Source organism: Symphalangus syndactylus, chromosome 7 (assembly GCF_028878055.3).
Source record: "Symphalangus syndactylus isolate Jambi chromosome 7, NHGRI_mSymSyn1-v2.1_pri, whole genome shotgun sequence".
Taxonomy (NCBI): Eukaryota; Metazoa; Chordata; class Mammalia; order Primates; family Hylobatidae; genus Symphalangus; species Symphalangus syndactylus.
The window spans coordinates 10,444,910-10,470,683 of NC_072429.2; the positions used below are offsets into that span (position 1 = coordinate 10,444,910).

The window sequence follows — 25,774 nt, forward strand, 5'->3', positions numbered from 1 at the left end:
AGGGCCAGCCCCACCCGCGTCCCGAACCCTCACCTGCCCGGTCCGTAACCTCGGCGCTAGCCCTCCTTCCAGCCCCGAACCCAGCCCCGTCCCCACCTCCCCCCGCCCACCCCCCGTCCCAATCCGGTCCGGCCCCACCCATTGCTTCATTGATCTCCATTCCTGGTGCGTCCCAGCCCATGTTAAACCCATTTTCATCCCAACCCAGCGCACACACCACCTCACCCCTGGCCCATCTCCTTTTCCTGAGAGGTCCTTGCCTAATCTATCCCATCATATCCACTGCCATCTGCATCCCACCCTCAAATCCAACCCAGTTCCTTTCCCATCCCAGCTTCAGCCCCATGCTTAGCACGTGTCTCCCCCCCGCCAACATTTCTCACGGCACATCTTCAGTCCAGCCCATCCCAGTCTCATTCTGATCCCAGTTCCCAATTCCCAACCACAGCCCCCCATCTCGGCTCCATGACCACTTATTCCAGGCCATTCTCAGCCCCTACCCAGCTCATTATCCCTCCATTCCAGGCCTCTCCTCCCCTCCACGCCTGTGCCCTCTCAGATGGGGCCAGCTAGGAAATCCTTTGCATTCTCTCTCAAGCCTCACGCCTCCCAGAGGAGTCCCAAGTAGAGTTCCGGAAGCAGCATCTAACCCCAGACTCCCAGGGCAGGGCTCCTCCAAGGACGCTCAGGGCCAGCCTCTTGGAAGCCTCCCACCTCGACCTCCCTGAGCAAACTTCACCTGGTCCCAACCGCACCACGGAGGAGGAGGTGGTTCTAGCCGGGGCTCTGAGTTCTGCATTGGGTAATTGGCTATGCCAAGAGAAGGACAGCAGTGCTGCCTATGTGGCAGTGTTCCTGGCGCTTTGGAGTTGGGAGAACCCTCTTAAAACTAAAAATACAGGCCCCTGCCTTGGGAAGTCAGTGCCCACTATGTCTAGGGACCACTGGCCATGGCAGTTTCTCCATGGCCCCCACTAGAGTGAGGCCCAGGCAGGGACACAGCCAGGCCCTGTGCCCTAGACCAACTGGCCAGTAGGTGTGGTTGGTGTGCAATGGGGATCCCTAAGGGAGTGGGTGACACAGGGTGGGGAAGGGAAGTGGGGAGAGCCATGGAGGAACAGAGCTTCAGCCATCCCCCACCCTTAGGCATGAAGAGCCTGATTCTGGGGAGGAGGGAGACCCTGCAGCCGGGGAGGGGCAGACAGATGGCTGGCCATGAGCATCTGTGGCCTCAGCCTCTTCCAGCTTCCTTTGACTTGTCCTAGCTCACAGCTCCTCGCCCCCCTGCTCCCCTCACCCCCAAGCCTCCTGCACACTCAATTTTGCATCCAAAAAACAGAAGCCCTAAATGCATCTATGCTCTTCCTTCCTCAAATTCCTGCCTCCCCACCAGCCACCTACAAACTCTCCAGCCACGCCCACTCTCACCTCTTGCCATCAACATTTTTAAATAAACTTTCTATTTTAGAACAGTGTTAGATTTACAGAAAAGTTATAAAGATAGTATAGAGAGTTCCCATACACCCTGCACTCAGTTTTCCCTATTTTCAGGGAAGCAAGGGTGTTCCCTGCTGGCATGCCCTAGAGCCCACTCCCCTGGTCTCTGCACCCGTCACCCTTCCAGGTTATCTTCATCCCCTCATTTCTACAGGATGCAGACAGACATCTGTCCTCTGTCTCCTCCTCCCCGCATTTTGTCTGGCACTGCTCTGGCCAAGGTCACCAGTAACCCCTAACTTGCCAAACTCAGTGGACCCATAGTTCTCAGTTGCCCTGACTGGTGGGAGTGGGTGGCCACTGGTCACTGTCCTCTGAGAACCTGCCTCCTTTCAGCTGCCGTTGCCCCTGAAGCCCACACACTCAGCCTTGGTGGGCTGGTGGGTTCCTCCTACCAGGACTTTGTGTCTGCCACCCCCAAACCGAACACCCTTCAAGTCGCTGACAGGTCGGTCTCTCCTACCCCCAGAGCATGAGCTCCCCACACACACACTGGGAGGCTGGGCCAATGACTTCTGGATCCCCAGAGTGGAAAAGATGAGACAAGGGAGGACTGAGATCCAGAAACTGGGCCTTTGCTGTGTGACCTTGGCTGAAACACTTCCCCTCTCTGAGTTTCCTTTTGATAACCTGTTGTGAGAATAAAATGGGACTGGATGGAGGCTTAGGAGAACCCCCTCCCTCCATCCTCACAGCCCCACCCTCTTCCCTCCACCCCCACCTTCCTGTTCTGTGCTCCCCCACACCTCTCCGGGAAGGTTTTAGGGCTGAGGGGAGGCTGCAAGACTTTTTCAGCAAGAGCTGGTGGAGTCTTCTCTGGCCTCTTCCAACCTCTGCAAGATCCCACCAAGCACACACTGATTGCCCCGTGATCATCACAAAGCTCATGGCTGTTCCCAGGTATCTGCCCCTGGCGCTGGGCCAGCCACGTTCATTCACGTTAGCTCTGCTCCTGAGGAGTCTAGTGCTAATGGTGTGACCTTGAGCTTGGTGCCTGACTCATCTTCAACTATAATATGGGGGTGATAGTGATGGTACCTACTTCCTAGGGTCAGTATGAGGATTTTCAAAAAGTATCTAGAAAGTGCTTAAAATGGGAACAGTACATAGTAGGTGCTGTCAATGTGTTGATTGTTATCATTATTTTACAGATGGGAAAACCGAGGCCCAGAGTCAGTGACTTGCCCGGAGACACACAGCTGGTGAGTGGCAAAGTCTGAATGGGAACCCAGGTCTGTCCCAGGTCATTTCAGTACCCCACACACCCTCCCGGCTTCCCCTTGTAGCACCCCTATTTCTGCATGCAGGGGTGAGGTGGGCTGGAGTCTGATCAGAAGTTCCAGACGCTCCAGCTCTGAGGTCTGGCAGTGGAGTTGGGGGCGGGGCCCTGGGCACGAGGGGAGGAAGTGCCGTGGACATCCCTGCCAGGCCTGCTCCACATCCCGTTTTCTGGCAGATCTTCCACTTTCAGCTCTAAACAGGAGTATGTCATCCAAGCCAGGAAGGGTCAGACCCAGTGACTAATTCAGAGACAGACACATGACCCAAGTTAGTCCAATGGGCGTCGGCCCTGGGACTTTCGCTGGCGCCATTAAGAAAGGCTTGCTGAGCACAGTGGCTCACGCCTGTAATCCCAGCACTTTGGGAGGCCGAGGCGAGTGGATCATGAGGTCAAGAGATCAAGATCATCCTGGCCAACATGGTGAAACCCCATCTCTACTAAAAACACAAAAATTAGCCAGGTGTGGTGTCGCATGCCTGTAGTCCCAGCTACTCAGGAGGCTGAGGCAGGAGAAACGCTTGAATCTGGGAGGTGGAGGTTGCAGTGAGCTGAGATCACACCACTGCACTCCAGCCTCGGCCACAGGGCGAGACGCCATCTCAAAAAAATAAATAAATAAAAAATAAAAGAAAAAAGAAATGAAAGGCTCCCTCTGTCCACTGGGGCTGCTGAGCTGGCCAGGTATGGGCGTGGAGTTGCTGGGGGTCATCCTTGCCAATAGAGGGGAGAGCCTTCTGAGAACGAAGCCAGCATTGAGGACAGCAGAGCCCAGAGGTGGAGAGCACAAGAGAGGGTCCCGATGGCGGCTACCTGGATCCAGCCAGGTCTGAAGCCATTCACTTTTTCAGTTCAATTATCCCCGTTTTTGTTTAAACTAGCTTGAATTGCAGCTGAGAGACCTACCTAATCTGCCTGGTACCCAAGTCGTGGTCATTTTGTCAGTGGCAAGAAACTTGGGTGAAATCTCAGTTGATCTTCCAGTACCCCAAAAACCTGAGCGGGAGGGCCCAGTTTGGTCCTGGGGTCTTCACTGGCTCAGAAGTGGCTCCCCCTGCACAATCTCCCAAGTGGCTGGTGCTGGTTTCCTGAGTTCCCCCAGGCTGTCAGTCAGCGAGCTTGTTCTTGTTCCACCATGACCCCCGGAACCCTGGTCCCCTCCCCTACTTCCTCCCTTTAAGGCCTCATTTGGGAGGGGTTCTTCCACTCTCAGGGTCAGCTTTGGATTTAGGCAGTCTCAAGTTCAAAGGGTGACCTGTGGCCAGCCCTTTAGCCCAGGGCCTCAGCTCCCTTCCTGTAGCAGGGCCACGTGGAGAGTCTGAGGATGGTGTGTACCTTATGTGTGTACCAAGGCCATGTGGGGCCCTGCACTGAGGAGGCAGTGGCAGAATCGAGTGCCTGCCTCTGTACTCTGGCAAAACAGTCCCTTGCCCTCCACCGCCTCTCTCCCTGCTGATCCAAATGAGCTCAAGCCATTCTGAGCTGGGAAAAGCCCCTCCCTTGCCTGCTGCCTCTCCAGTTACCCACTCAGCCCCCTGCCATGGGCTCTGCCCCCTCCAAGGGTGCTAATGGCCTCCCTTGCCTGGCACGAGAACATTTACTTCCCAGTCCCCACGGCCTCCGCCCGCACAGCCTTGCACCCCAGCTTCGGAACACTGTGATCTTTGCAGCTAGTGGTTGCTATTATTATTATTTTTTTGAGACGGAGTCTCACTCTGTCACCCAGGCTGGAGTGCAGTGGTGCAATCTCAGCGTACCACAACCTCCGCCTCCTGGGTTCAAGCGATTCTCCTGCCACAGCCTCCTGAGTAGCTGGAATTACAGGTGCCCACCACCATGCCTAGCTAATTTTTGTATTTTTAGTAGAGACGAGGTTTCACCATGTTGGCCAGGCTGGTCTTGAACTCCTGACCTCAGGTGATCCACCCATCTTGGCCTTCCAAAATGCTGGGATTACAGGTGTAAGCCACTGCGCCCAGCTGCTATTATTTTACAGGTGGGGAAACCAAGGCTCAAAGAGGGGCAGTGTCTTGCCTGGAGGCACACGGCTGGTAGAGTGGCAAAGTCTGGATGGGAGCCCAGGTGATGGGGGACGCGTGACAGGAGCTAGGGAGTACTGGTGGGTCAGCGGGGAACACTTTGGCCTTTGATCCTTGGAGCGGCAGGCCCGGCCATTCCATCTGGGTGACTCTGGACAAGTCACTGTTCCTGAGCCTCAGTACCCTCATCTGAAACATGCCTTTAATAATGTGTTCTCAAAGGTGTTACGATGATTAAATGGCATGTGATTGCACCACATTTCTGGCCTACGGGGCGGGGGTGGCTGTTTCAAGGAGGTGCCTGGCACCTGCTCCTGCCCCACTCTAGGCTAGCTCCGGCTCCACGGTTCCACATTTGCCCCTGCCCTTCACCCCACTCTCTCCTTACAGCCCCCTCCCAACTTCTCCCATCTTCTCCCACCATCCTCCAGCAGATGCCTCCCAGGCCCCTCCCACCACCCACACCCTGGCCTCTCAGCTGAGCTTGGCGGTCCTCTTGGCCCACCACAGCCAAACCTCTTAAAAGAGCTGTCTGCACTCTCTCCTTCCACATCCTCCCCACCCTCCCGCCTTGTTCCTCTTTAACCCTGGCAGCCACCCCAGCTTGGCTAAACTGATCTGGCAAATGTCACCTTGTTGTGAAATGCCACGAGGGACTACTCGGCCTTATCTGCCTGGTTGACACTGTCGGCAGCTTCTTGACACGCTCTTGCCCTGTCCAGGCTTCCCTGCCCCTTCCCTGGAGGTTGTCCTCCTGCCCTGGCCGTGCTGTCCCTGCCCAGTGCTGTCATGCTGGCGTTCCGGCGTCTCACTTCCTCACTATGCTGGGCCCTGGCCGTCCTCATGCTGGATTTGGCCCACATTTGTTATTTTTCTAATAGGATTTTTAAAAAATCTAATGTAGTTGCCAATATTCAAACACCAGATCTCACATACAAATCTGAACCTCTGGATGCTGTCGATAAACTGGCAGATCTGGCTGTGCTGCTCGGCGTTCCCAGACGGGCTCCCGGCTACAGTTACCATCCATCCCTGTGCCCTTCTCGCTTGTATCCATGGGAACCGAGGACGGACTGAGAGGGCTTCACAGTTCAAGAGAAGTGGGAGAGAGCACATTTCCTTGTGGAAGTGAAAGCTCCTCTGTGGTTAACATGCCAAGGATGTCCAGGTTGAAAGAAAACCACATCCCACCTGCTTGACTCCTGATGCTCCTTGTGTGGGCCTCACTCCTGGCTCTCCCTAGGACTCGGTGACCAGCATTTATGTTGACTGCCCTGAGCCTGTCTCAAATTCATTCCCGAATTGAAGTGGAGGTGAATCCAGACTTGAATCTTCAGCTGTTTCCTGAATGTGTCTCCTAAATGTCCCACAGGCACCTCGTGATCATTCCACGAACACTTACTGGGCATCCACTATATGCCAGTCACTGACATATAGGCACTCCGGCAAGACATCATGAAAATAACACGAGGCCGGGCATGGTGGCTCACGCCTGTAATCCCAGCACTTTGGGAGGCCCAGGCAGGCAGACAAAAAAAAAAAAAAAAACACGAAAATCACACACGAAGCTTTGCACTCATTCTCCAGGATTCCAAGAGAGAACGCAGCAGAGACCCTTCTTGTCTCTCTCCTTTTTTTTTTTTTTTTTAAGAGACAGGGTTTCGCTTTGTTGCTCAGGCTGGAGTGCAGCTTACTGCTGCCTCAACCTCCTGGGCTCAAGTGATCCTCCCACCTCAGCCTCCCAAGGAGCTGCGACCACAAGAATGCACCACTAGGCCCAGCTGATTTTTTTTTTTTTTTTTTTTTTTTTTTTTGAGACAGTCTTGCTCTGTTGCCCGGGCTGGAGTGTAGCGGCGCAGTCTTGGCTCACTGCAACCTCTGTCTCCTGGGTTCCAGGGATTCTCCTGCCTCAGCCTTCTGAGTGGCTGGGATTACAGGCATGCACCACCACACCTGGCTAATTTTTGCATTTTTAGTAGAGACAGGGTTTCACCATGTTGGCCAGGCTGGTCTCAGACTACTGACCTCAGGTGATCTGCCCACCTCAGCCTCCCAAAGTGCTGGGATTACAGGCATGAGCCACCATGCCTGGCCATATATATATATATATATATATATTTTTTTTTTTTTTTAGACAGAGTCTCACTCTGTTGCCCAGGCTGGAGTGCAGTGGCATGATCTCAAGCTCACTGTAACCTCAGCCTCCCGGGTTTAAACAATTCTCCTGCCTCAGCCTCCTGAGTAGCTGAGATTACAGACGTGTGCCACCATGCCTGGCTAATTTTTGTATTTTTAGTAGAGACAGGGCTTTACTGTGTTGGCCAGGCTGGTCTGGAACTCCTGACCTCAGGCGATCTGTCTGCCTTGACCTCCCAAAGTGCTGGGATTACAGGCGTGAGCCACCACGCCCAGCCCTGGCCTCTAATTTTTTAATATTTTGTAGAAACTGGGTCTTGCCAGGCCGGGTGCAGTGGTTCACACCTGTAATCCCAGCACTTTGGGAGGCCCAGGCAGGCAGACAAAAAAAAAAAAAAAACACGAAAATCACACACGAAGCTTTGCACTCATTCTCCAGGATTCCAAGAGAGAACGCAGCAGACCCTTCTTGTCTCTCTCCTTTTTTTTTTTTTTTTTTTTTTTTTTTTGAGAGACAGGGTTTCGCTTTGTTGCTCAGGCTGGAGTGCAGCTTACTGCTGCCTCAACCTCCTGGGCTCAAGTGATCCTCCCACCTCAGCCTCCCAAGGAGCTGGGACCACAAGAATGCACCACTAGGCCCAGCTGATTTTTTTTTTTTTTTGAGACAGTCTTGCTCTGTTGCCCGGGCTGGAGTGTAGCGGCGCAGTCTTGGCTCACTGCAACCTCTGTCTCCTGGGTTCCAGGGATTCTCCTGCCTCAGCCTTCTGAGTGGCTGGGATTACAGGCATGCACCACCACACCCGGCTAATTTTTGCATTTTTAGTAGAGACAGGGTTTCACCATGTTGGCCAGGCTGGTCTCAGACTACTGACCTCAGGTGATCTGCCCACCTCAGCCTCCCAAAGTGCTGGGATTACAGGCATGAGCCACCATGCCTGGCCATATATATATATATATATATTTTTTTTTTTTTTAGACAGAGTCTCACTCTGTTGCCCAGGCTGGAGTGCAGTGGCATGATCTCAAGCTCACTGTAACCTCAGCCTCCCGGGTTTAAACAATTCTCCTGCCTCAGCCTCCTGAGTAGCTGAGATTACAGGCGTGTGCCACCATGCCTGGCTAATTTTTGTATTTTTAGTAGAGACAGGGCTTTACTGTGTTGGCCAGGCTGGTCTGGAACTCCTGACCTCAGGCGATCTGTCTGCCTTGACCTCCCAAAGTGCTGGGATTACAGGCGTGAGCCACCACGCCCAGCCCTGGCCTCTAATTTTTTAATATTTTGTAGAAACTGGGTCTTGCCAGGCCGGGTGCAGTGGTTCACACCTGTAATCCCAGCACTTTGGGAGGCCAAGGCGGGCGGATCATGAGGTCAGGAGATCAAGACCATCCTGGCTAACATGGTGAAACCTTGTCTCTACTAACATACAAAAAAATTAGCTGGGCATGGGGGCCAAGCCTGTAGTCCCAGCTACTTGGGAGGATGAGGCAGGGGAATCGCTTGAACCTGGGAGGTGGAGGTTACAGTGAGCTGAGATTGCACCACTGCACTCAAGGCTGGGCGACAGAGCAAGACTCCATCTCAAAAAAACAAAAAACAAAACAAAACAGGGTCTCACCATGTTGCCCAGGCTGGTCCTGAACTCCTAGGCTGGAGCCCTTCTCCAGCCTCAGCCTTCCAAAGTGCTGGGATTAGAGGTGTGAGTCACCGTGCCCAGCCCTTCTTGTCTCTTAAAGGGGACCGGGCCAAGGGCCTGTTGAGAAGACTAACAGATGTGTTGTAGGTCCTCATGCCAGGGACCCCTGAAGGATGGGCAGCCATGGCACACTGAGTTGTCCTGGCCTACTTAAGGCTTCTCTTCCGTCTTTCCAGTCCAGGCTTGGGACAGGAGAGATGACAGTCCCTCTAGGGTGGTGCGGGCATCAGTGAGAGGCAGGAAGCCCTGGAGTGACAGCACCACCACCAAGGCCTACAGTCCTCCAGGTACCGGGCAGAAGTCAGCTTCCCAGAGAGATGCTCGCTGGCAAATGGTACTGAATGCCAGCCAGTCCTGGGACAGTGCACCCAGCTTCAGGCCCGGATTCTAGTCTGGCTCATGGCTCAATGACAGCGTGACCTTGGTCAAGTCTCCCAACCTTTCTGTGCCTCATCTGGAAAATAAGTGGGCCAGGCATGGTGGCTCACACCTGTAATGCCAGCACTTTGGGGCTACGGAGGAAGAATTGCTTGAGCCCAGGAATTTGAAACCAGCCTGGGAAACCTAGGGAGATCCTGTCTCTTAAAAACAAAAAAAATTAAAGTTAAAAAAGAAAAAATGAAGTAAGAGATTGCAGACATGGCGCAAGGTTGCTAGGAGGTTCGCGGAAGACAATGTGAGCCTGTCTGGTATAGGCTCTCCATCCCTCATCCCCCGGACCTGCCACTGGGTCCCATCTCTGCCATATTACTCTCTGCCCCTCCCTTGCCTGGCCCCCGCCCCTAGGCCGCTGCTGCAACTCCTCCTCCCAGCCTCCCTCCTGCACTCCCTCAGTGTCTGGGGCCTCTTTTCTATAACACAACACAAACTTATTTCAAACTCTGATGTGCCGTGCCCTGCCCTGCCCTCAAGAGACAGCCCCAGCTCTACTGCCTGGCACTTGTGACCTCCCAGGACCTAAGGGCTACCCAATGCAGCCCCACCTTCTGTTTGGACGGCAGCTGGCCCCTCCAGGCCTTTGCTGTGGCCATTGCTGTTTTCCACACCGTATCTCTGCAGATCCACCCCCAACTACAACTACCCTTCTTTTTTTTTTTTTTTTTTTTGAAGCAGGGTCTCGTTCTGCCACCCAGGCTTGAGCGCAGTGGTGTGATCTCAGCTCACTGCAACCTCCACCTCCCACGTTGAAGTGATTTTCCCGCCTTAGCCTCCTGAGTAGCTGGGATTACAGGCATACCCTACCACACTCAGCTAATTTTTGTATTTTTACTAGAGACGTTGTTTCACCATGTTGGCCAGGCTGGTCTCGAACTCCTGACCTCAAGCGATCTGCCCGCCTTGGCCTTCCAAAGTGCTGGGATCATAGGCATGAGCCACCATGCCCGTCCTAACTACCCTTCTCTAACCTCCAAGCCAGGCCAGACCAGTGGCTCCCCTCATGTCTGTGGTCACCGGGCCTGGCACATGGGGTCTCGCCTGTACCTCCTCCACTAACCATGAGCCTGCCATGTCTGCATCACAAGGACCACCAAGATGGCCAGCCCAAGAAAACCATCTTATTCTCCACCCTGCCATGTGCCTCAAATTCTACCCCTCCGGATGCACAGGGGAAGGGCACACAAGACACAGCTAGGTACAGGTTTATTGTGGCACTGGAGGTGAAAGGGGGCCGGTGTGGCCAGCACCGGTGTGCTGTGGTGGTGGAGGGAGTGGGGTGGGAGGATAAGGGGGGTGGGGCAGGGCCCAGGGAACCCCAGGCTCGGGCCAGGAGCCAGGGTTAAGGCAACCATTGCCAGCCCTACCCAGAAATGCCGAGCCATGACTCCAGGCCCCTCAGGCTAGGCGCCACCGCGGCAGCTGTGGGCAGAAGGGGCTCACACATGAGAGAAGGCATGGCTCTTGCAGAGAGGCCTGTCCTTCTTGGAGTAGAAGGTCTTTCCTTCCAGGTTGATCTGACATATCTAAGGACAGCAAAGGCCCAGTCACATGGGACTGGGGGCAGCAGGAGAGGCCCCTTCCCAACTTCTCCTGTATCTCCCGGGGAACGAACAGAGGGCCGGTGGGCTTGGGGCTGAGTTCGAGGGGCGGAGCTCTCACCGCACAGACGAAGCAGGTGTCATGCCAGCTGAAGCCCAGGGCCTCCAGGAAGCGGTCCCCAGCGTCGATCTTGAAGTCACAGCCATGGCATTTTGTGCCAAACATCTTCTCATAGTCTGAGAATGGGGGCAGAGAGAAAGAGGACCTGGATTCATGCCTGCCCCATGCACCATCCCTCCTCACCCTCACTGGCCAGTGGGTACCTCGCTCGCAATAGGGCACGCCCTCCTCCATGTAGAAGGCCCTGTTCCGGATGGGCGTCTTGCAGGCAGCACAGGTAAAGCAGTGCACGTGCCAGGTCATCTTTAGGGCATGCATGATCTCCTGGAAGGAGGTGCCAGTCACTCGGCAGGCTCAGGCCCCTCCCGCCGTCCCCTGGGACGGGAACACAGGATGGCTGGCTGCGAGCCCTGTTGCTTCTCACAGTAAACACTACATCTAACTGTTCAGGACTCCCACACCTCCATCTCCAAGTCCAAGGTCTCTGAGTGGACGGCCACTGCGCCTTCAGACTTGCCATGTCCAGCACTCAGTTCCTGATTCCCTCACCCCAAACCTCTCCTCCCACAGCCATCCCCATCACATGGATGGCAACTCCATTCTCCTGTCTGCTGCAGCCAAACACACCCTCCTATCACACCCCACACCAGGGCCACCAGGAAATCCAGTGGGGCCCACGCCCAAGGCACATCCAGATTCTGAGTGCTTCTCACAGCCTCCCTGAAGCAAGGTAAGCCACGGCCATCTGGCCCCTGGGACCACATACAACTGGCCTACGAACTCCTCTCTCTGGTCCCAGCTGCCACAGCAGGCCCCTGCACCCCGAGACAGGCTACATCCCCCCGCATGAAACCCTGTGCTGCCTCCCATTGCTCCCAGCAAGAGCCAAGCCCCATGCAGAGACTGGAGGCCAGCAGGTCTGACCTCGTTCCCGCCCGTCTCCTCCACTGCTCTCCCTTGGGTTCTCACCTTGCCTCTGCACACTGGCCTCGTGCCTGAAACTGGCACACCAGGCATGCTCCTGTCCTGGGCTTGACACCGGCTGTCCCCTCTGCCTGGACTGCTCTGCCCCGGATATCTCACGGCTCACCCCTCACCCTCTTCAAGTTTCTGCTCGAATGCAGTCTTCTCCACGAGGGCCCACTCTGACCACACCAGCAGCAGCCAGCTGCCTTCCCTGCACCACGCCCCAGCACTTCTTGCTCTGCTCTTTCCTGTTTTCCGTAATGTGATCTAACATTACTTCCAGGCAACCTACTCATTGCTCTTATTGCTTACAGTCTGCCTCTCCCCTCTTCTTCCAGCCAAAATGTAAGGTCCAGAAGGACAGGAAGCATCAACTGTTTTTTTTTTTTTTTTTTTTTTTTTGAGACGGAGTCTCGCTCTGTCACCCAGGCTGGAGTGCAGTGGCGCGATCTCGGCTCACTGCAAGCCCCGCCTCCCGGGTTCACGCCATTCTCCTGCCTCAGCCTCTCCAAGTAGCTGGGACTACAGGCGTCCTCCACCACGCCCGGCTAATTTTTTGTATTTTTAGTAGAGACGGGGTTTCACCGTGGTCTTGATCTCCTGACCTCGGGATCCGCCCGCCTCGGCCTCCCAAAGTGCTGGGATTACAAGCGTGAGCCACCGCGCCCGGCCTGCATCAACTGTTTTGTTAGCTGATCTATCCCCACAGTGCCTGGCCCTTTGTGGGTAAGTCGACTGGGCTCCGCAGGAGGTGGGAGGGGGCAGAGGCACAAGGGGCTGAGCTCTCCCTGGGCGAGGCTGTTCATCCCTAGGACCCTCGGGGCCAGCCAAGCCAGGAGTATTCACATCTGGAGCAGGCAGAGAGCAGCATGCGGCCTCAAGGCGGTATGAGGGTCCGAGATCTGTGGGCTTGGCCAACCTTGACCTTCTCAAGTCTTGTTTCTTCCCTTGTGAACCGGGAAGCTAATCCCAGCCTTGTGAGGTTGTTATGAGGATGGCCCTGAGTTTAAATCCAGGGATCCCAGATCCAATCCCTGCAAGGGCCAAGTGGGGACTGTGTCACACGGAGGAGCACCTCTTCTGGGAGCAGTACTACTGGTTCATTCAGGAATGCCTGCCTGGCTCAGGTTGAAATCTAGGTGTTAAAGAGAAATCTGCTGGGCGCAGTGGCTCACGTCTGTAATCCCAGTGCTTTGGGAAGCCAAGGTGGGAGGATCACTTGAGGCCAGGAGTTCGAGACCAGCCTGGGCAACATAGCAAAACCTCATCTCTACAAAAAGATTTAAAAATCTGCTGAGCATGCTGGTGGGCACCTCTTGTCCTAGCTATTTGGGAGGCTGAGGTGGGAGGATCCTCTGAGCCCAGGAGATCAAAGCTGCAGTGAGCAGTGATCATGCCACTGCACTCCAGCCTGGGCAACAGAGCAAGACCCTATCATTAAACATAAAGAAATAAGCAGATCTCACTTTCCCTCTGCCTCCCAAGTAGCTGGGACCACAGGTGCATGCCACCACACTCGGCTAATTTTCTAATTTTTTTTTTGTAGAAACAGGGGTCTTGCTATGGTGCCCATGCTGGTCTTGAACTCCTGGGCTCAAGCAATCCTCCCACCTTGGCCTCCCAAAGTGCTGGGATTACAGGCATGAACCACTATGTCATGCAGGCAAATCTTCTGATTTTTTAAATTGTTGGCTACTGATTTTAAAATGAAACAGTGTGGGCCAAGCAAGACATAAGTGTGGGTGACATGTAGCTTTCGGATGGTGCGTTTCTGCCCTCCACAACACCTGTACCCCATCTTACATCTACCTTGCAACTGTGCTGGCCCTAGCATAGTGCCACCCTTCTCTTTAGTGAGGCCCACAGAGAGCAACTAGCCCCTGCTCACACAGCTAGTAGATCACAGAAACAGGTTTTGTGCCTATGTCTGGCTGGCTCTTCTCACTGTCTGGTGTTGCCTGTTTTAGAGGAGCAGGCAAGGTCACAGTGAGGGAATTTGGCCTTTGAGCTGGTGGGAGAGGGGGCTCTACCAGGGCTGTGGGCTGGTAGGGTGGAAGCCCAAGGCTGGGAGGCAGATTTCTCTTTTTCTTTTTTTTTTGAGACAAGAGTCTCGCTTTGTCACCCAGGCTGGAGTGCAGTGGCATGATCTTGGCTCACTGCAAGCTCTGCCTCCCAGGTTCATGCCATTCTCCTGCCTCAGCCTCCCGAGTAGCTGGGACTACAGGTGACCGCCACCACGCTGGCTAATTTTTTGTATTTTTAGTAGAGACGGGGTTTCACCGTGTTAGCCAGGATAGTCTCAATATCCTGACCTCGTGATCCACCCGTCTCGGCCTCCCGAAGTGCTGGGATTACAGGTGTGAGCCACTGTGCCTTGCCCTTTTTTTTTTTTTTTTTTTTTTTTTGCTGCCTCCCAGGCTGGAATGCAGTGGCACGATCTTGGCTCACTGCAACCTCCACCTCTCAAGATCAAGCGATTCTCCTGCCTCAGCCTCCCGAGTAACTGGGACTACAGGTGCACCAGCACACCCAGCTAATTTTTGTATTTTTAGTAGAGACAGAGTTTCACCATATTGGCCAGGCTGGTCTTGAACTCCTGACCTCAGGTGATCTGCCCACCTCAACCTCCCAAAGTGCTGGGATTATAAGCAACAGCCGGCCAGGCGCGGTGGCTCACGCTTGTAATCCCAGCACTTTGGGAGGCCGAGGCGGGCGGATCACGAGGTCAGGAGATCGAGACCACAGTGAAACCCCGTCTCTACTAAAAATACAAAAAATTAGCCGGGCGTGGTGGCGGGCGCCTGTAGTCCCAGCTACTCGGAGAGGCTGAGGCAGGAGAATGGCGTGAACCCGGGAGGCGGAGATTGCAGTGAGCCGAGATCGCGCCATCGCACGCCAGCCTGGGTGACAGAGCGAGACTCCGTCTCAAAAAAAAAAAAAAAAAAAATAAGCATCAGCCACCACACTCGGCCATTCTCCTGTTCTTGCCTACTGATGGAACCCCCAATTTTGCTGGACACATGGGTGCCCAAAATAAAGACTGTATTTCCCAGCCTCCCTTGCCATTGGGTGTGGTCATGTGACTGAGTTCTGACCAACAGGATGGAAGCAGAGGTTCAGGTGGCAGCATCCGCTAAGGATGGACACCATGGGGCTCTGTCCCCTTTCTTCTCCTTCCAACTTCCTGCGGCTGGAATGTGGGCATTTTGGCAGAGGCTGAAGTGTCATCTTGCACTGTAAGTGGTAAGTAAGCAGGTGCTGCCAACAGTCAAGCAACAAGGCAGAGCCTGGGTCCACCAGACCCGTCCCAGACCACCCACCCCTGGATGTTTTTAGATGAGGAATAAGCCACCATTATTTTGAGTTTCCCACTGCTCGTGGTCAAGGTAAACCTCACTAATGTTAACATCACCACACAGAGCTCTCTGGCTACCCCTGGCAGCCCTGGCTCTGGATCCAGAAATAAGGAGGAAGCATGAGACAGAGCAGCTTCAGTGTGTCAAGCTGGCCGTTCTGTCATTTCACCAGGGCAGGGAGAGCCCAAAGTGGGAGTCAGGAGGGCCCAGGGCTTCTCCTGGCTTGGTCCTCCTGCTCTTTGCAGCCTTGGGTGGTTTCTCAGCAGGAACATGGTCATTTGTTAAGAGCATCCTGACTAATGCAGGGTGAGGCCAGTACAGCAGCCCAGTTATTAGGCTGGTAAGGATCCGGAGGGCTCACTCGGGGAGAGACCCGGACTGAGGGTTTCCCAGCAGCCCTCCTTCCCACTGACAGGCTTGGGACCACCTCCCCGCCAGCCAGCCCTACTCACGCCTGTAATCTTCTTCTTGCACTTGGCGCAGCTGGGTGCATAGCGCACGTCATAGCATGGTGGGCAGAAGATGGCGCCCTTCTCCTCAAAGAAGCCACCCTCTTCCAGGACCTTCCCACACTGGCTACACACAAACTCCTCCGGGTGGTACGCGTGGCCCAGTGCCACCAGGTAGCGGCCCCTGCAGGGAGGCGAGAGCGGTGAGAGGAAGCGCATGCAGAGAGGTAGGGGTCTTGGCCCCCTTCAGGTTGACTGACCACCCACCAGGAGGCCTTGGGAGGGAGAATTCATTCTCCCCATTTTCCACATAGGGTAGAAGACAGGCTTGGGAAGTGACCGTGGCAGCCATGAGGCTTGCAGAGCCAGCCCGCCACACTGAACTGCTGGTGACAGGAGAGGCAATTTTAGAGCAGGGAGGACCCCAGGAGGAAGGGCTGGCGACTGGAGCCTCATGAAGGCTGAGGAGCCCATCGGCAAACCCTGGAGCTGCCCTGTCCTGCTGGCCTGCCTGTTCTACCTGGCAAGAGCCAATAGAGTCGGCTGGGCATGGTGGCTTACACCCATAGTCCCAGCACTTTGGGAGGCTGAGGCAGGCCTGAGATCACCTGAGGTCAGGAGTTTGAGACCAGCCAGGCCAACATGGTGAAACCCCGTCTCTACTAAAAATACAAAATTAGCCAGGCGTGGTGGGGGGTGCCTGTAGTCCCAGCTACTCAGGAGGCTGAGGCAGGAGAATCTCTTGAACCCAGGAGGCAGAGGTTGCAGTGAGCCAAGAACGCGCCACTGCATGCCAACCTGGGCGACAGAGTGAGACTCTGCCTCAAAAAAAAAAAAAAAAAGAGCTGACAGAGTCGAGAGCAGGCCAGGCCTGAGGACTAGGAAGGCTCTAGAATCCAGCACGCTGATGCTAGGGGGTGTTCGATTCTACTTGGCCCCATGGGGCAGTGCACAGAGGGAGTGGCTCCAGGCCTGTATGCTCTGAGAGCAGAGGGAGACAGAGAGCAGGAAGGAGGGGCAGAGGTACCCTGTTTGCCCAGAGAGCAGCAAAGGTAGGGTGCAGCTTCAGCTTACGGTTGGCCCTTCGGCCATTTTGCCAGGGCAGATGCTGCTAGCAGTTGTTGTGGGTGGGCTGGGGTAGGTAGCGTGGGATTAAGAATTGGAGGACACAGCCCAGGTCCCTACTCCTACTCCAGCTGGGAACTGAATCCTTATTCCCCCCAGTCGCAGCTGAGGCAAGACGGGTGGGCAGACAGGTGGGGCTGGGCTGCAAGATGGGAAAGCCAGAGTCGGATGGGAACAGGCCACCCACCGGATGACCTTGTGGCACTGGTGACACACGGGAGTCTTGCCGTTGTTGCTGCCCCCTCCTGGCACCCCTCCGGCAGCTGCCTGCACAATGGAGGTGCGGCTCTGCAGCGGCGTGGGCGTGGCCGGCTGGCTGTGCCGGGTCAGCACTGTGCTCGTTTTGTCCGGGGCATAGCGCTCGGCAAACGCAGGGTCCACAGCCCAGGGCGGGCGGCTGGTAGGGCTGGGGGCGGTAGGGCCTGCCGGGGAAAGTGGCTCTAAAGGGGTGCCCAGGGACCCCAAAGGACGGGGGTGGAGCCCCAGGCAGCTGACAGAAGCCCACCACCCCCATGCCCCTGGAGGCTGCCCACCCTTGCCCAGGCCCGAGCCCACTCCCTCTCACCAGGCCAGGGCTCCTGGGGTGTAGATGAGGCTGGGGCTGGGGCTTCTGTCCTGGGCACCTGGCTGCAAGATCTGCCATTCAAGGCCCTGCATGGCTGAGCTTCCTGGCATGGCCCCACCCCCCAACCGGGGTCCTGCTGGCCCCACAGGAGATGCCTGGGGGCATGGAAACTGCTGAGTTGGATTCCAGGTCCCACTGGGGTAGGGATGGGAAGGGCAGCTTCTCCTAGCAACATCCAGTTAGCTGGTGTGTGGTCTATAGCTGGGAGATGAGGCAGGGCTCCTGCTTCTGAGGCAGCTCCCGGGGCTCCCCTCATGCCAGGAAGCCATCTGTGATGGCAGGGCAGGGCCCCTTTGCCAGGTACCCCCTCCCACTGAAAATGAGGACGGCAGGGCCCAAACTGAGTCCAAACCACGAAACACCCCCACAACCCAAATGCAAACCAGGTCCACAAAGATAGAAGACAAGCAGAGCAAGCAGGGCTGAGAATGTTTATTCCATGCCCAAGGCAGCACAGACCTGGCAGACAGCAGTACCATAGGGCAAAGAGGGAAGGCAGTGTCAGATGAACCCAGGTGGGTGGCCAGGGCCAGGCCAGCAGCAGGCTCAGGCCGGGGGCAGGAAAGTGGGGGGTGAGGTAGGCAGAAGCTGGAGGCACTAAGGGGGTGCCCTGGGCAGGAGGAACAGAAAGAGGGAGGCAGAGAGGGCAGCCGGCTGGAGAGGGCCGGGCTACGACTGCACGTTGAGCACGTGGGCAGAGCGCTGGTGGTGCCAGTCCCGGAGGCGGGTGTAGCGTGGGCTCTGCAGCTCCAGGACATACTTTTCCCTGAGGGGCAGAGAGAGAGGGAGGAAGAAGTGGAAGGAAGGAGAGATGGAAGGGAGGCAGGGAGGGAGGAGGGAAGGAAGGAGGGAGGGAAGGAATGAAGGAAGGAAGGAGGAAGGGAAGGGAAGGAAGGAAGGAAGGAAGGAAGGAAGGAAGGAAGGAAGGAAGGAAGGGAGAATTGAGAGCCCCAGCTGGGAGCCTCAGGAGTAGACACAGGGCAGTAGCTGGAATGGAAGAGGCAGGAGGTGGGAGAGGGGCTGGTGCCCGTCCCTGTACCTTGATTTCTTCAGGTGCTCCTCATCCGGGTCTTGCACTGAGAGGGCAGAGGCAGGCATTGACCAAAAAAGACACAGGGTCAGGGCTCACGCCTGGGCTGGGGGCGAGGAGAGTACCCCCTGCCCTGGGCTGGCACTTACTGAACTCGGTGCCTGTGAGGTGGGCAAGGATGCGGAACGAACGCGACTGGCCTGTCCCCGGCCGCGGCCGCCAGTCCTCCGTGTTCTCCATTAGCCGCTGCTTGCTGGCGTCTGGGACCAGCGGTCGGAGCGGCTGTCTGTGGGGAGGGTGTGGCTCAGAACCCCACACTGGGGGTGGGCGGTGGGGGCAGCCCCTCCCAGGATTTGGTGCATGTGGGTTTGGGTTACAGTGATGGAAGGGAGTGGGTAAGGGTGAGGCCAGGAGCCCTGCTGGGCGGGTAGGTGAGAGGACAGGAGGGCGAAGTGGAGAGGAGGGCAGCCAGGGTGGGGAGGGGCCGCCACCCAGAGTGCCAAAAGGAAGAAGAAAGGGACAGGCAGAGGGGGCTCACTGACTTGTCAGGGGTCTGCACCTGTGAAGGAAATAAGACAGACAGACAGATAAAGGGACAAAGAGACAGACACAGGAGAGGAAGAAAGACGGGGAGGGGTCAGAACAGCCGGGGACAAGTCGGCACTGAGTGTCTGGGGCTCAGCTGGCCCGACACCACAACCCAACCCCCAGCCGCCAGCAGAGGGGCGCGGCCTCATTCAGAGACCCCTCCCCAGGGCGGTACCCTGCAAGGCGCCACAGCCTCGGGAGGGACCCTGTGCCTGCAGCCCCACCCCGGCCGCCAGGGGTCGCTGCCGCACGGTTCCGCCGGGCTGGGGCGCAGCACAGACTGAGCAGCAGCGGGCAGCGGGCGTGGGGCCACAGGGGGCCTGATGGCGTGGGCGCGGGCACGGGCGCGGGCGCGGGCGGGCAGGGGCCGACGTACCCATTCTGCTGCGGGGCGCTGTCAGCGGGCGGGGGCGCCCCAAAGGGCCGGGCCGTCTTGTTGAGGGAGACGCTGGGTGCAAAGGTGTACCGCGGAGGGTCCGCGGCGGGGGCGGAGGCCTGGGCAGAGACACAGCCGGGCAGGGCGGGCGGGCAGGGTAGGGTGGGGGCCTGGGTGGAAGTGGGGCGCCTGCAGCAGAGGACAGCGGCAGCTCCAGCCCCCCATCCCCACCCCCCACATCTGTCTGGAGGCTACGGGGAGAGGACGACTCAGGTTTCAAGAGGCTCATTTGGGAGTGGTGATCTCCGTCCACGCAGGACTGAGGGCTGACCGAGTGCGGGCGAGCACGCAGCGCCGGCGGCGGGAGGCAGCAGGCGGACAGACAGGCGGACATGCGTGGTGCCAGGACCGTGCGGCAGCCCCTGGCTCAACTCCAGGGCCCTAGACCCGCCTTAGCTCCGGTTTCTGCCCTCCACTCCCGGCCAGGGATTGGGGTACCGAGAATGTGCCAGGAGGGAGAGCAGGCCTGGCCGTCCAAGCCCACACCGCCCACCGCCCCGATGTCCCGGCCAGCCTCGTACCTTCTGCTGTTTGCTCTGAACCAGCTGGGCCCTGGAGGAGAAGGAAAGCGTGACAGCGGGCCGGGCCCGGGGGGATCCCCACTGCCAGCGCTGGCGCACCCATCCATGCCCACCCGCATACCTGCTGAGGCCGAGGCTGAGGCGCTCCCCGCAGGCCCGGATCTTGTTCTGAGCTTCGATGTGTGTGAGGCTACCCGCGTTCTCGCCATCGATGCTCAGCACCCAGTCACCCACGGCCACTCCGGCCTGCGCCGCTTTGCCTCCAGGAGTGAGCTGCGGAGAGAGAAGCAAAGTGACCGAGGCCCTGGACCCTGCAGACCCAAGCCAGGCTGATGGTGGTAACACTGCCACACCCAAAGCTGCCCCACTTCCAGAACCCAGACAGCTCTTCATTCAACATAGTTCTAGGCAGCTGCTGGACACTAAAGCAACCCAGGAGGTGGTGGCACTCACCTGAGCTTCACAATTTCCCCAGTCACACTGCTTATTCATTCACCCCCACGACCCTCTCCCTCAGGTGGCGCTCACCTGAGCTTCCCCAGTCACGATGCTTATCTATTCACCGCCACCAGCCTCCCCCACAGTCCAGAAATTGCGAGGATGTCCACAAACAGCCACGCTCAGGCTAAAGCCCAAGTTTCTCAGGAGGACCATTGCCCTTGAGGCTCCTGCTGGCCTCCTGCCCAGGCCACTCCACCTACCAGATATGCCCTCTGGCCCATGTGGGGAAAGCTTCCTCCCTGAAACCACCGAGGGCTCTTAGGGACCTCTTACCCCCAGCACCCTGTCGGGGGCCATCTACAGGGGTCTGCTGGGACCCCTCGAGAGCCAGGAACAGGCCCTGTTATCTCCTGGTTCCCTGTGAACACTGCCTGAATGGGACCTAAGTTGACAGCTGGGGCTTCATAGGCCATACGTGGCTGTCACTCCCAAACCCTCGACTGCCCACTTCCCCTGACCCCAATCCTTCAGGCTCTCGAGCTGGGAGTCCCTGGTTCCTGTGGCAATGAGTAGAGACAGTAGGCTGGGAGAAATGGCTGCCACCAGCATGAGCTGAGACCATCAGGAATGACTTCGAGGAAGCGGTGGGCCTCCGTAAAGGAGAATGGGGTGTGCTGCCTAGCGGGTGAGAGTTCACTTACGATGGCTTTGAATGCCAGGGGAAGGGACCAGGACTTGGCTTTGAGGGTAGAGGGGCCACTGGCAGTTTTAATGTCTGGGAGTGGGTATCTCCCAGGCCCTGAGAGGGTGACCCTGATAAACCCCTTCCAGGCCTCTAGCCCAGCCCCAGCAACACAGGCAGGGCAGCTTGACTGGGTCCCAGCCCAAGGGACAACCCAGCCATCTGGCAAGAGGCCTGGCACTGCATCAAGTAGGCTTTTGTGAGGCAGTGCTGGAAGACAATTTCACTGGGTGGGGGGGATCTGGGGGGTCCAGGCTACCAGTTGCCCCAGGAGGCTCCTCAGGTGGGTCAGTGCACAGACTGAGCTGAGGCAGGGAGAGGGGAGGCAAGAGGTTTCAGAGAGATGTCAGACGGCAGGGCAGCCAGGCACAGAGCTTGACAGCACCGGGAAAAGAAAGGCGAGCTGGGCTCAATATGACCTCTTGCTTGCGTAGGAGGTCAGAAGGCTAAGAGAGCTCGGTGGCCCGTTCCTCACTCACTAAATAAGAAGAGTTGCTTCAGTTTTTTGAGCACCAAGTATGCTACATATTGACACTGAATCTTCCAACAACCTTGTGGAGTAATCTGGGATTTTACCCATTTTGCACTTGCAAACGTACACAGAGAGGTTAAACAACTCGCCTCAAGTCACCCAGCTAGTAAGAGGCAGGGCCAGGAAGTGTCTCTGACCCTAAGGCTCCACCACTTTGGGCCACCTCTGCTGAGCATGGGGGCCCAACTGAGGGGTCAGCCCACCTGGAGACACCCTGAGCCACTCCCTCACCTTTAGTTCAATCCAACTAAATCAATCCCTTATACCGTGCGTGGGGAAGTGACACCCCAGAGGGGAAGTGACTTACTCAAGGTCATGGTGAGTCAGTAGAAGGGAAACCTGGCCCAGCCACTCCCTGCCCACAGGGCTGGCTCTTGGGAGCTGTGGGCTGAGCCCAAGGTGGGGGTCTTGGGGTGCAGCTAGCTGGCTCCTGGAGAGGGGGTGGGGGCGGGGACGGCTTCCCTTCCCAGAGTGAGGAGGGCAAGAAGCATAGAGGATGAGGGGTGTTCAGAGCGTGGGGAGGGCAGCAGGAGAGCAGGAGACAGTGCTGGGCGGGTGGCTGGAGAGAGGCAAGGAGGGGCTCAGGCCAAGGGCAGGGTAAGGCCAGAGGAACCAAGGAGGGAAAAAGCCAGGGGGCTGGACCCTGCATGAGGTGGGGGTGAGTCAGCCTGAGCAGCCCAGCCCCCCAGTCCCAGACGTTACCTCATCTCCCAGGCCTGGGCCCACAGCCAGCCCTCGCCCCTCCCACCTCCCTCCATTCTGGGGTCAGGGGAGGGGGAGGGGGCTGGCCTAACTCAGAAAAGCCCACCTCACCCACCCATGTGGGCCCAGGTCCAACTCCAGGGCTGGGATCAGCTAGTGGCCCCGCCCACATGCCAGGGATGCTGACCAGGGAGCCGGAGCCCGGAGTGCCCCCAACAGGCCATATCTGAAAGTCATCTCCATCAGGGAAGAAACTGAGGTTCAGGCTCCCCAGACACACTGGGCCAGCACTTTCGCAGGGAGCAGGATGTCAGGTAGGTTTCAGGGCTGTGTGAGGGCTATGTAGGGGGATGTGTGTGATAGGGCAACCACTGCCTCACTACCTGCTGGCGGGGCAGGTTCCAGGAGAATGCCATGGAAGGACCCCTAAGAAGAGCGCTGCTGCCCTGCCTACCCTAACCCCCGCGCCCAGCTCCCACAGACAGACTCCACCTTGAGCCCCTCCTCAGGCCTGACAACATCTGCCTGCCTACCCGGCGCCTGGGTGGGTCTCTCAGGGCAGGCGGATATAGGGGCAGGAAGTCCCCACCCCCTCCTGACCCCCAGGCCAGTCAGAGATGCCAGCCCCCAGGCTGGCCTCACCCACTCTGGGCAGGTAATTTGTTGTGTCTCACAACTGGACCATACAGCTGGAGCTGCAGCCTGGTGACCAGCTGAGAGGCCCACCAGTGGGGTTCAGGGGGCCAGGCCTAGGCCAGCCCTTTTCAGCTCTGCAGACTGCAGCCACTGTTGGCCATCCCAGCGTGGGGCTGCATTCTTGGGCTTATAAGGCAATCCCCCTGCTACAGGGAGGAGCCAGCCTCCAGCTCCACCCCCACCAGGGCAGGCTCTTGGAAGCTGAAGTTAAGCCCCTAGAATGGAGCCCTGTCCTACACTTCTGCTTGGGGTCAAAGGCCACCACATCCTGAATGGGAACAGTGGATGTGGGTCCTTACATAGGCTGGGGAGAGACCCCTTCTACCCACAAAAAAGCACGCCATGCTGTGCCTCAGTTCCAATCCCTGCTTCACCGTGGACTCGATGAGCGAGCCCCGCCACCTCTCCATGAGTTCTTCTCTCCTCTGGAAAAACAGGATGACGATTGCTATTCCCTGGGCAGCAGTGAGGTTGAAGTGAAATCCTATAGTCACAGTGTCCTGCCTGGGGCCTGGCCCCAAGCATTGCCACCTCAAGTTTAGATACCTCCTGGAAATGTTAGGCTCCCATCCTGCACAATGAGCCTCCCTCCAGCCCTCAGAGGTGGCCACAGGAGCTTGGGAGAACAGCATCGGGTACAGTGCAGGGCTGAAGAAGCCTGGGTGCTCCCTCCCAGTATCCACCTCATTGGGAGCCCTTGTGGCGGGCAGGTACCACTACATCTCTGGACCTAGGCATCTCCTGGCCTGCTGGCCCCTGACCAGCTCCTGTTAGGACTCCCCCCATCACCCTCTGGAGACCTGAGCACCGAAAGACCGCTGGGGGAGCCCTCTCCCCAAACCTAGGCTCACCCGGGAAATGGAGAGGGGCACATTGAAGTCCTTGCCCCCTTGCAGCCGGAAGCCCCAAGGTGCTGGCCCCTCCAGCACTACCTTGAAGGAATCCATGATGCCGGCTCCTGAGAGGAGAGAAGAGAAGGCGAGTGGCCAGCATGGTGGGCGGGCAGGCAGGCAGGCCGGCCCAGCTCAGGATACCAGCCTTGGACAGGGGCCAGGCAGGCACGGGCAGCCCCTGAGCACACCCAAGACATAGTAGGCAGGTATTTTGTCAGGCTGGCCTGGGCTGCTGGCTGGCGGACCTCACTTTTGAAAGACAGGAGCAGCCTCCCTCCCCTTGGGATTGGAACGGTGAGGGGTGCCTGAATCCAGGCTTGAGGTTCTTTGCAACCAGGGGTGGGCCGAGGGACTAAACTGGCGCGGCCTCCCCCTAAGCCAGCCTGGAGCCTCGGGCGGCCGAGTGAGTCAGGGGCCGGCTCTCCTCTCCCCCGCCCCCAGGTCCCGGCAGGCAGGCCGCGGCTGGAGCCTGCTCGGACTATATAAGGCGTGTAAGCTGACACTGTGCGGAGAGCCAGCGGAGGGAGCACACGGGGGCTTGAGACGCGAGGGGGAGGGGAGGGAGGCGGCTGCAGCGGATCCTCCTAGCCATTCTGGGACCAGTCCAGGCTGCTGGGAGCCAGGGCAGGACCCCTGGGTGCTGAAGAAGGGGAAGGCGGGAGTGGGGTGCGGCCCCTGTGGAGACAGATGGGGGCTGGGACCCTAAAGCATGGCTTGGAGGGGGATTCTTCCCCGAGCCCAGTGGGGGTGGTGCCTCCCACACGGAACTGCTCCCACACCGACGTGACTCAGTTTCCCCCGGTCCCCCGCCCGGGCCCCATGCATTAGACTGGCCCCGGCCGCAGGAAGCGGCGCAGGCGCCAATCGGCCCCGCCGCAGCCGGCTTAGCGGCAGGAAGGCGGGGGCGGGGGCGGGGGCAGGGGCCAGGGCCAGCGGGAGGAAGCACAGCCTGGACCACGACCCCCAGTGCCCCTTGTGGTCCTCAGCAGGCCCCGGGCGCCCGCCTGGTCCAGCCCAAGACGCCCCGCGCGGTCGTCGATACCTGCTTGGCCCGGCCAGGGCGCTGCTCTGGGTCCGGCTCCAAGGAGCCTCGCTGGGATCGGCCGCCAGTGTTCTGACCCCGCCCCCGCAGCCACCCTCCACTTTGAGCGCGCGGACGGGGGCGGGGCACCAGGCCACGCCCTCGTCGCGACGACCACGCCCACTAGACGTTCTCCGATGGTGGAAGGCCCCACCCAGCTCTTCCGCCCCGCCCAATCACCAAGTCCCGTCGGGCTTCGAGCTGAGAGGCCTCGCCGACCCGGGCCCTGCAGCGGGGCGGAGTCGGGAACGGGCCGGAGCTGCGGGTCGCCTCCTTAGGGAGGCGCTGCCTCGCCCAGTCCCTCGCACCGCTCGCTGGCGGAGGGAGAGGAAAGCGGACCTTCAAACCAGACCGACCTGGGCCCTAGTAGTCTTTGAACCTTAGTTTGCTACTCCGAAAAATGGGACGATCATACTCGCCTCGCAGGGCTGCCGCGAGGGTCGGTATCGTAGGCGCAACCCTCGGGGACTGCAGAATCTCTACATCAGAGGGGCTGGGGGAGACAGGTCGAGGTCGGGAAGTTGAGGGGGACAGGGGCGTTTAAAGCTAGATTTGCGCAACGCTCTACCGAAGGCAGGAAAACAGGGCAGGAGCGGACGCCGGGGGTCCCTGGCCTGCAGGCCTTGCCCTCGCTCGCATCCCTGCAACCCCGAGCCGACCCGCGCACCGTCGGAAGCGCCGCGTCCCGCTCCACCTTGGCCAGAGCGGACTGCGCCGCCTGGAGGCGTCCTCAGAGTCCCGGCCCCGCGTTCGGCCGGTGGCGCGGACACTGAGCGCGTGCGGGTGTCGGGGTGAGGGAAGGGGCGTCCACCCTCCACTCGCTTGGTGGTCCCGGCCCATCAGCTCCTC

The 25,774-nt window shown here is 58.1% G+C and overlaps 1 protein-coding gene and 1 long non-coding RNA gene across 13 annotated transcripts; one reads left to right on the top strand and one right to left on the bottom strand.

Annotated features, from left to right (window-relative positions):
- The first annotated feature begins 118 nt into the window (after positions 1-118).
- On the top strand, positions 119-3,362 carry LOC134737094 (uncharacterized). Its single transcript, XR_010121657.1, has 4 exons — positions 119-802; positions 1,834-1,945; positions 2,649-2,699; positions 2,969-3,362. It is a non-coding gene; the product is annotated as an uncharacterized lncRNA (long non-coding RNA).
- Positions 3,363-10,269: 6,907 nt separating this feature from the next.
- Positions 10,270-25,002, bottom strand: PDLIM7 (PDZ and LIM domain 7). Of its 12 annotated transcripts, none has more exons than XM_063642564.1 (14): positions 24,887-24,965; positions 23,803-23,909; positions 19,960-20,111; positions 19,839-19,869; positions 19,258-19,427; positions 18,832-18,852; positions 18,443-18,579; positions 18,303-18,339; positions 17,204-17,358; positions 16,826-17,060; positions 15,517-15,697; positions 10,946-11,066; positions 10,743-10,858; positions 10,270-10,606 (listed from the first exon to the last, which is right to left on the bottom strand). In XM_063642564.1, exons 2-14 carry the CDS (start codon positions 23,896-23,898, stop codon positions 10,520-10,522), a joined length of 1,539 nt encoding a protein of 512 aa, XP_063498634.1. In that variant the 5' UTR covers positions 23,899-23,909; positions 24,887-24,965; the 3' UTR covers positions 10,270-10,519. The 12 variants fall into 12 exon arrangements, with proteins under 12 accessions (XP_063498634.1, XP_063498636.1, XP_055141140.1 ...); XM_063642566.1 differs by having other exon boundaries at positions 19,258-19,376; positions 24,887-24,961; XM_055285165.2 differs by having other exon boundaries at positions 17,204-17,265; positions 24,887-24,961.
- Positions 25,003-25,774: the final 772 nt, after the last annotated feature.

Coding starts and splice junctions, on each gene's coding strand:
- PDLIM7 (XM_063642564.1), bottom strand. CDS start 23,898: ATGGATTCCTTCAAGGTAGTGCTGGAGGGGCCAGCACCTTGGGGCTTC. Junction 18,580..18,831: donor TGCAGACCCCTGACAAGTCA/GTGAGCCCCCTC, acceptor CCCTCCCCACAG/ACAGCCGCTCCGACCGCTGG. Junction 10,607..10,742: donor ACACCTGCTTCGTCTGTGCG/GTGAGAGCTCCG, acceptor TGCTGTCCTTAG/ATATGTCAGATCAACCTGGA.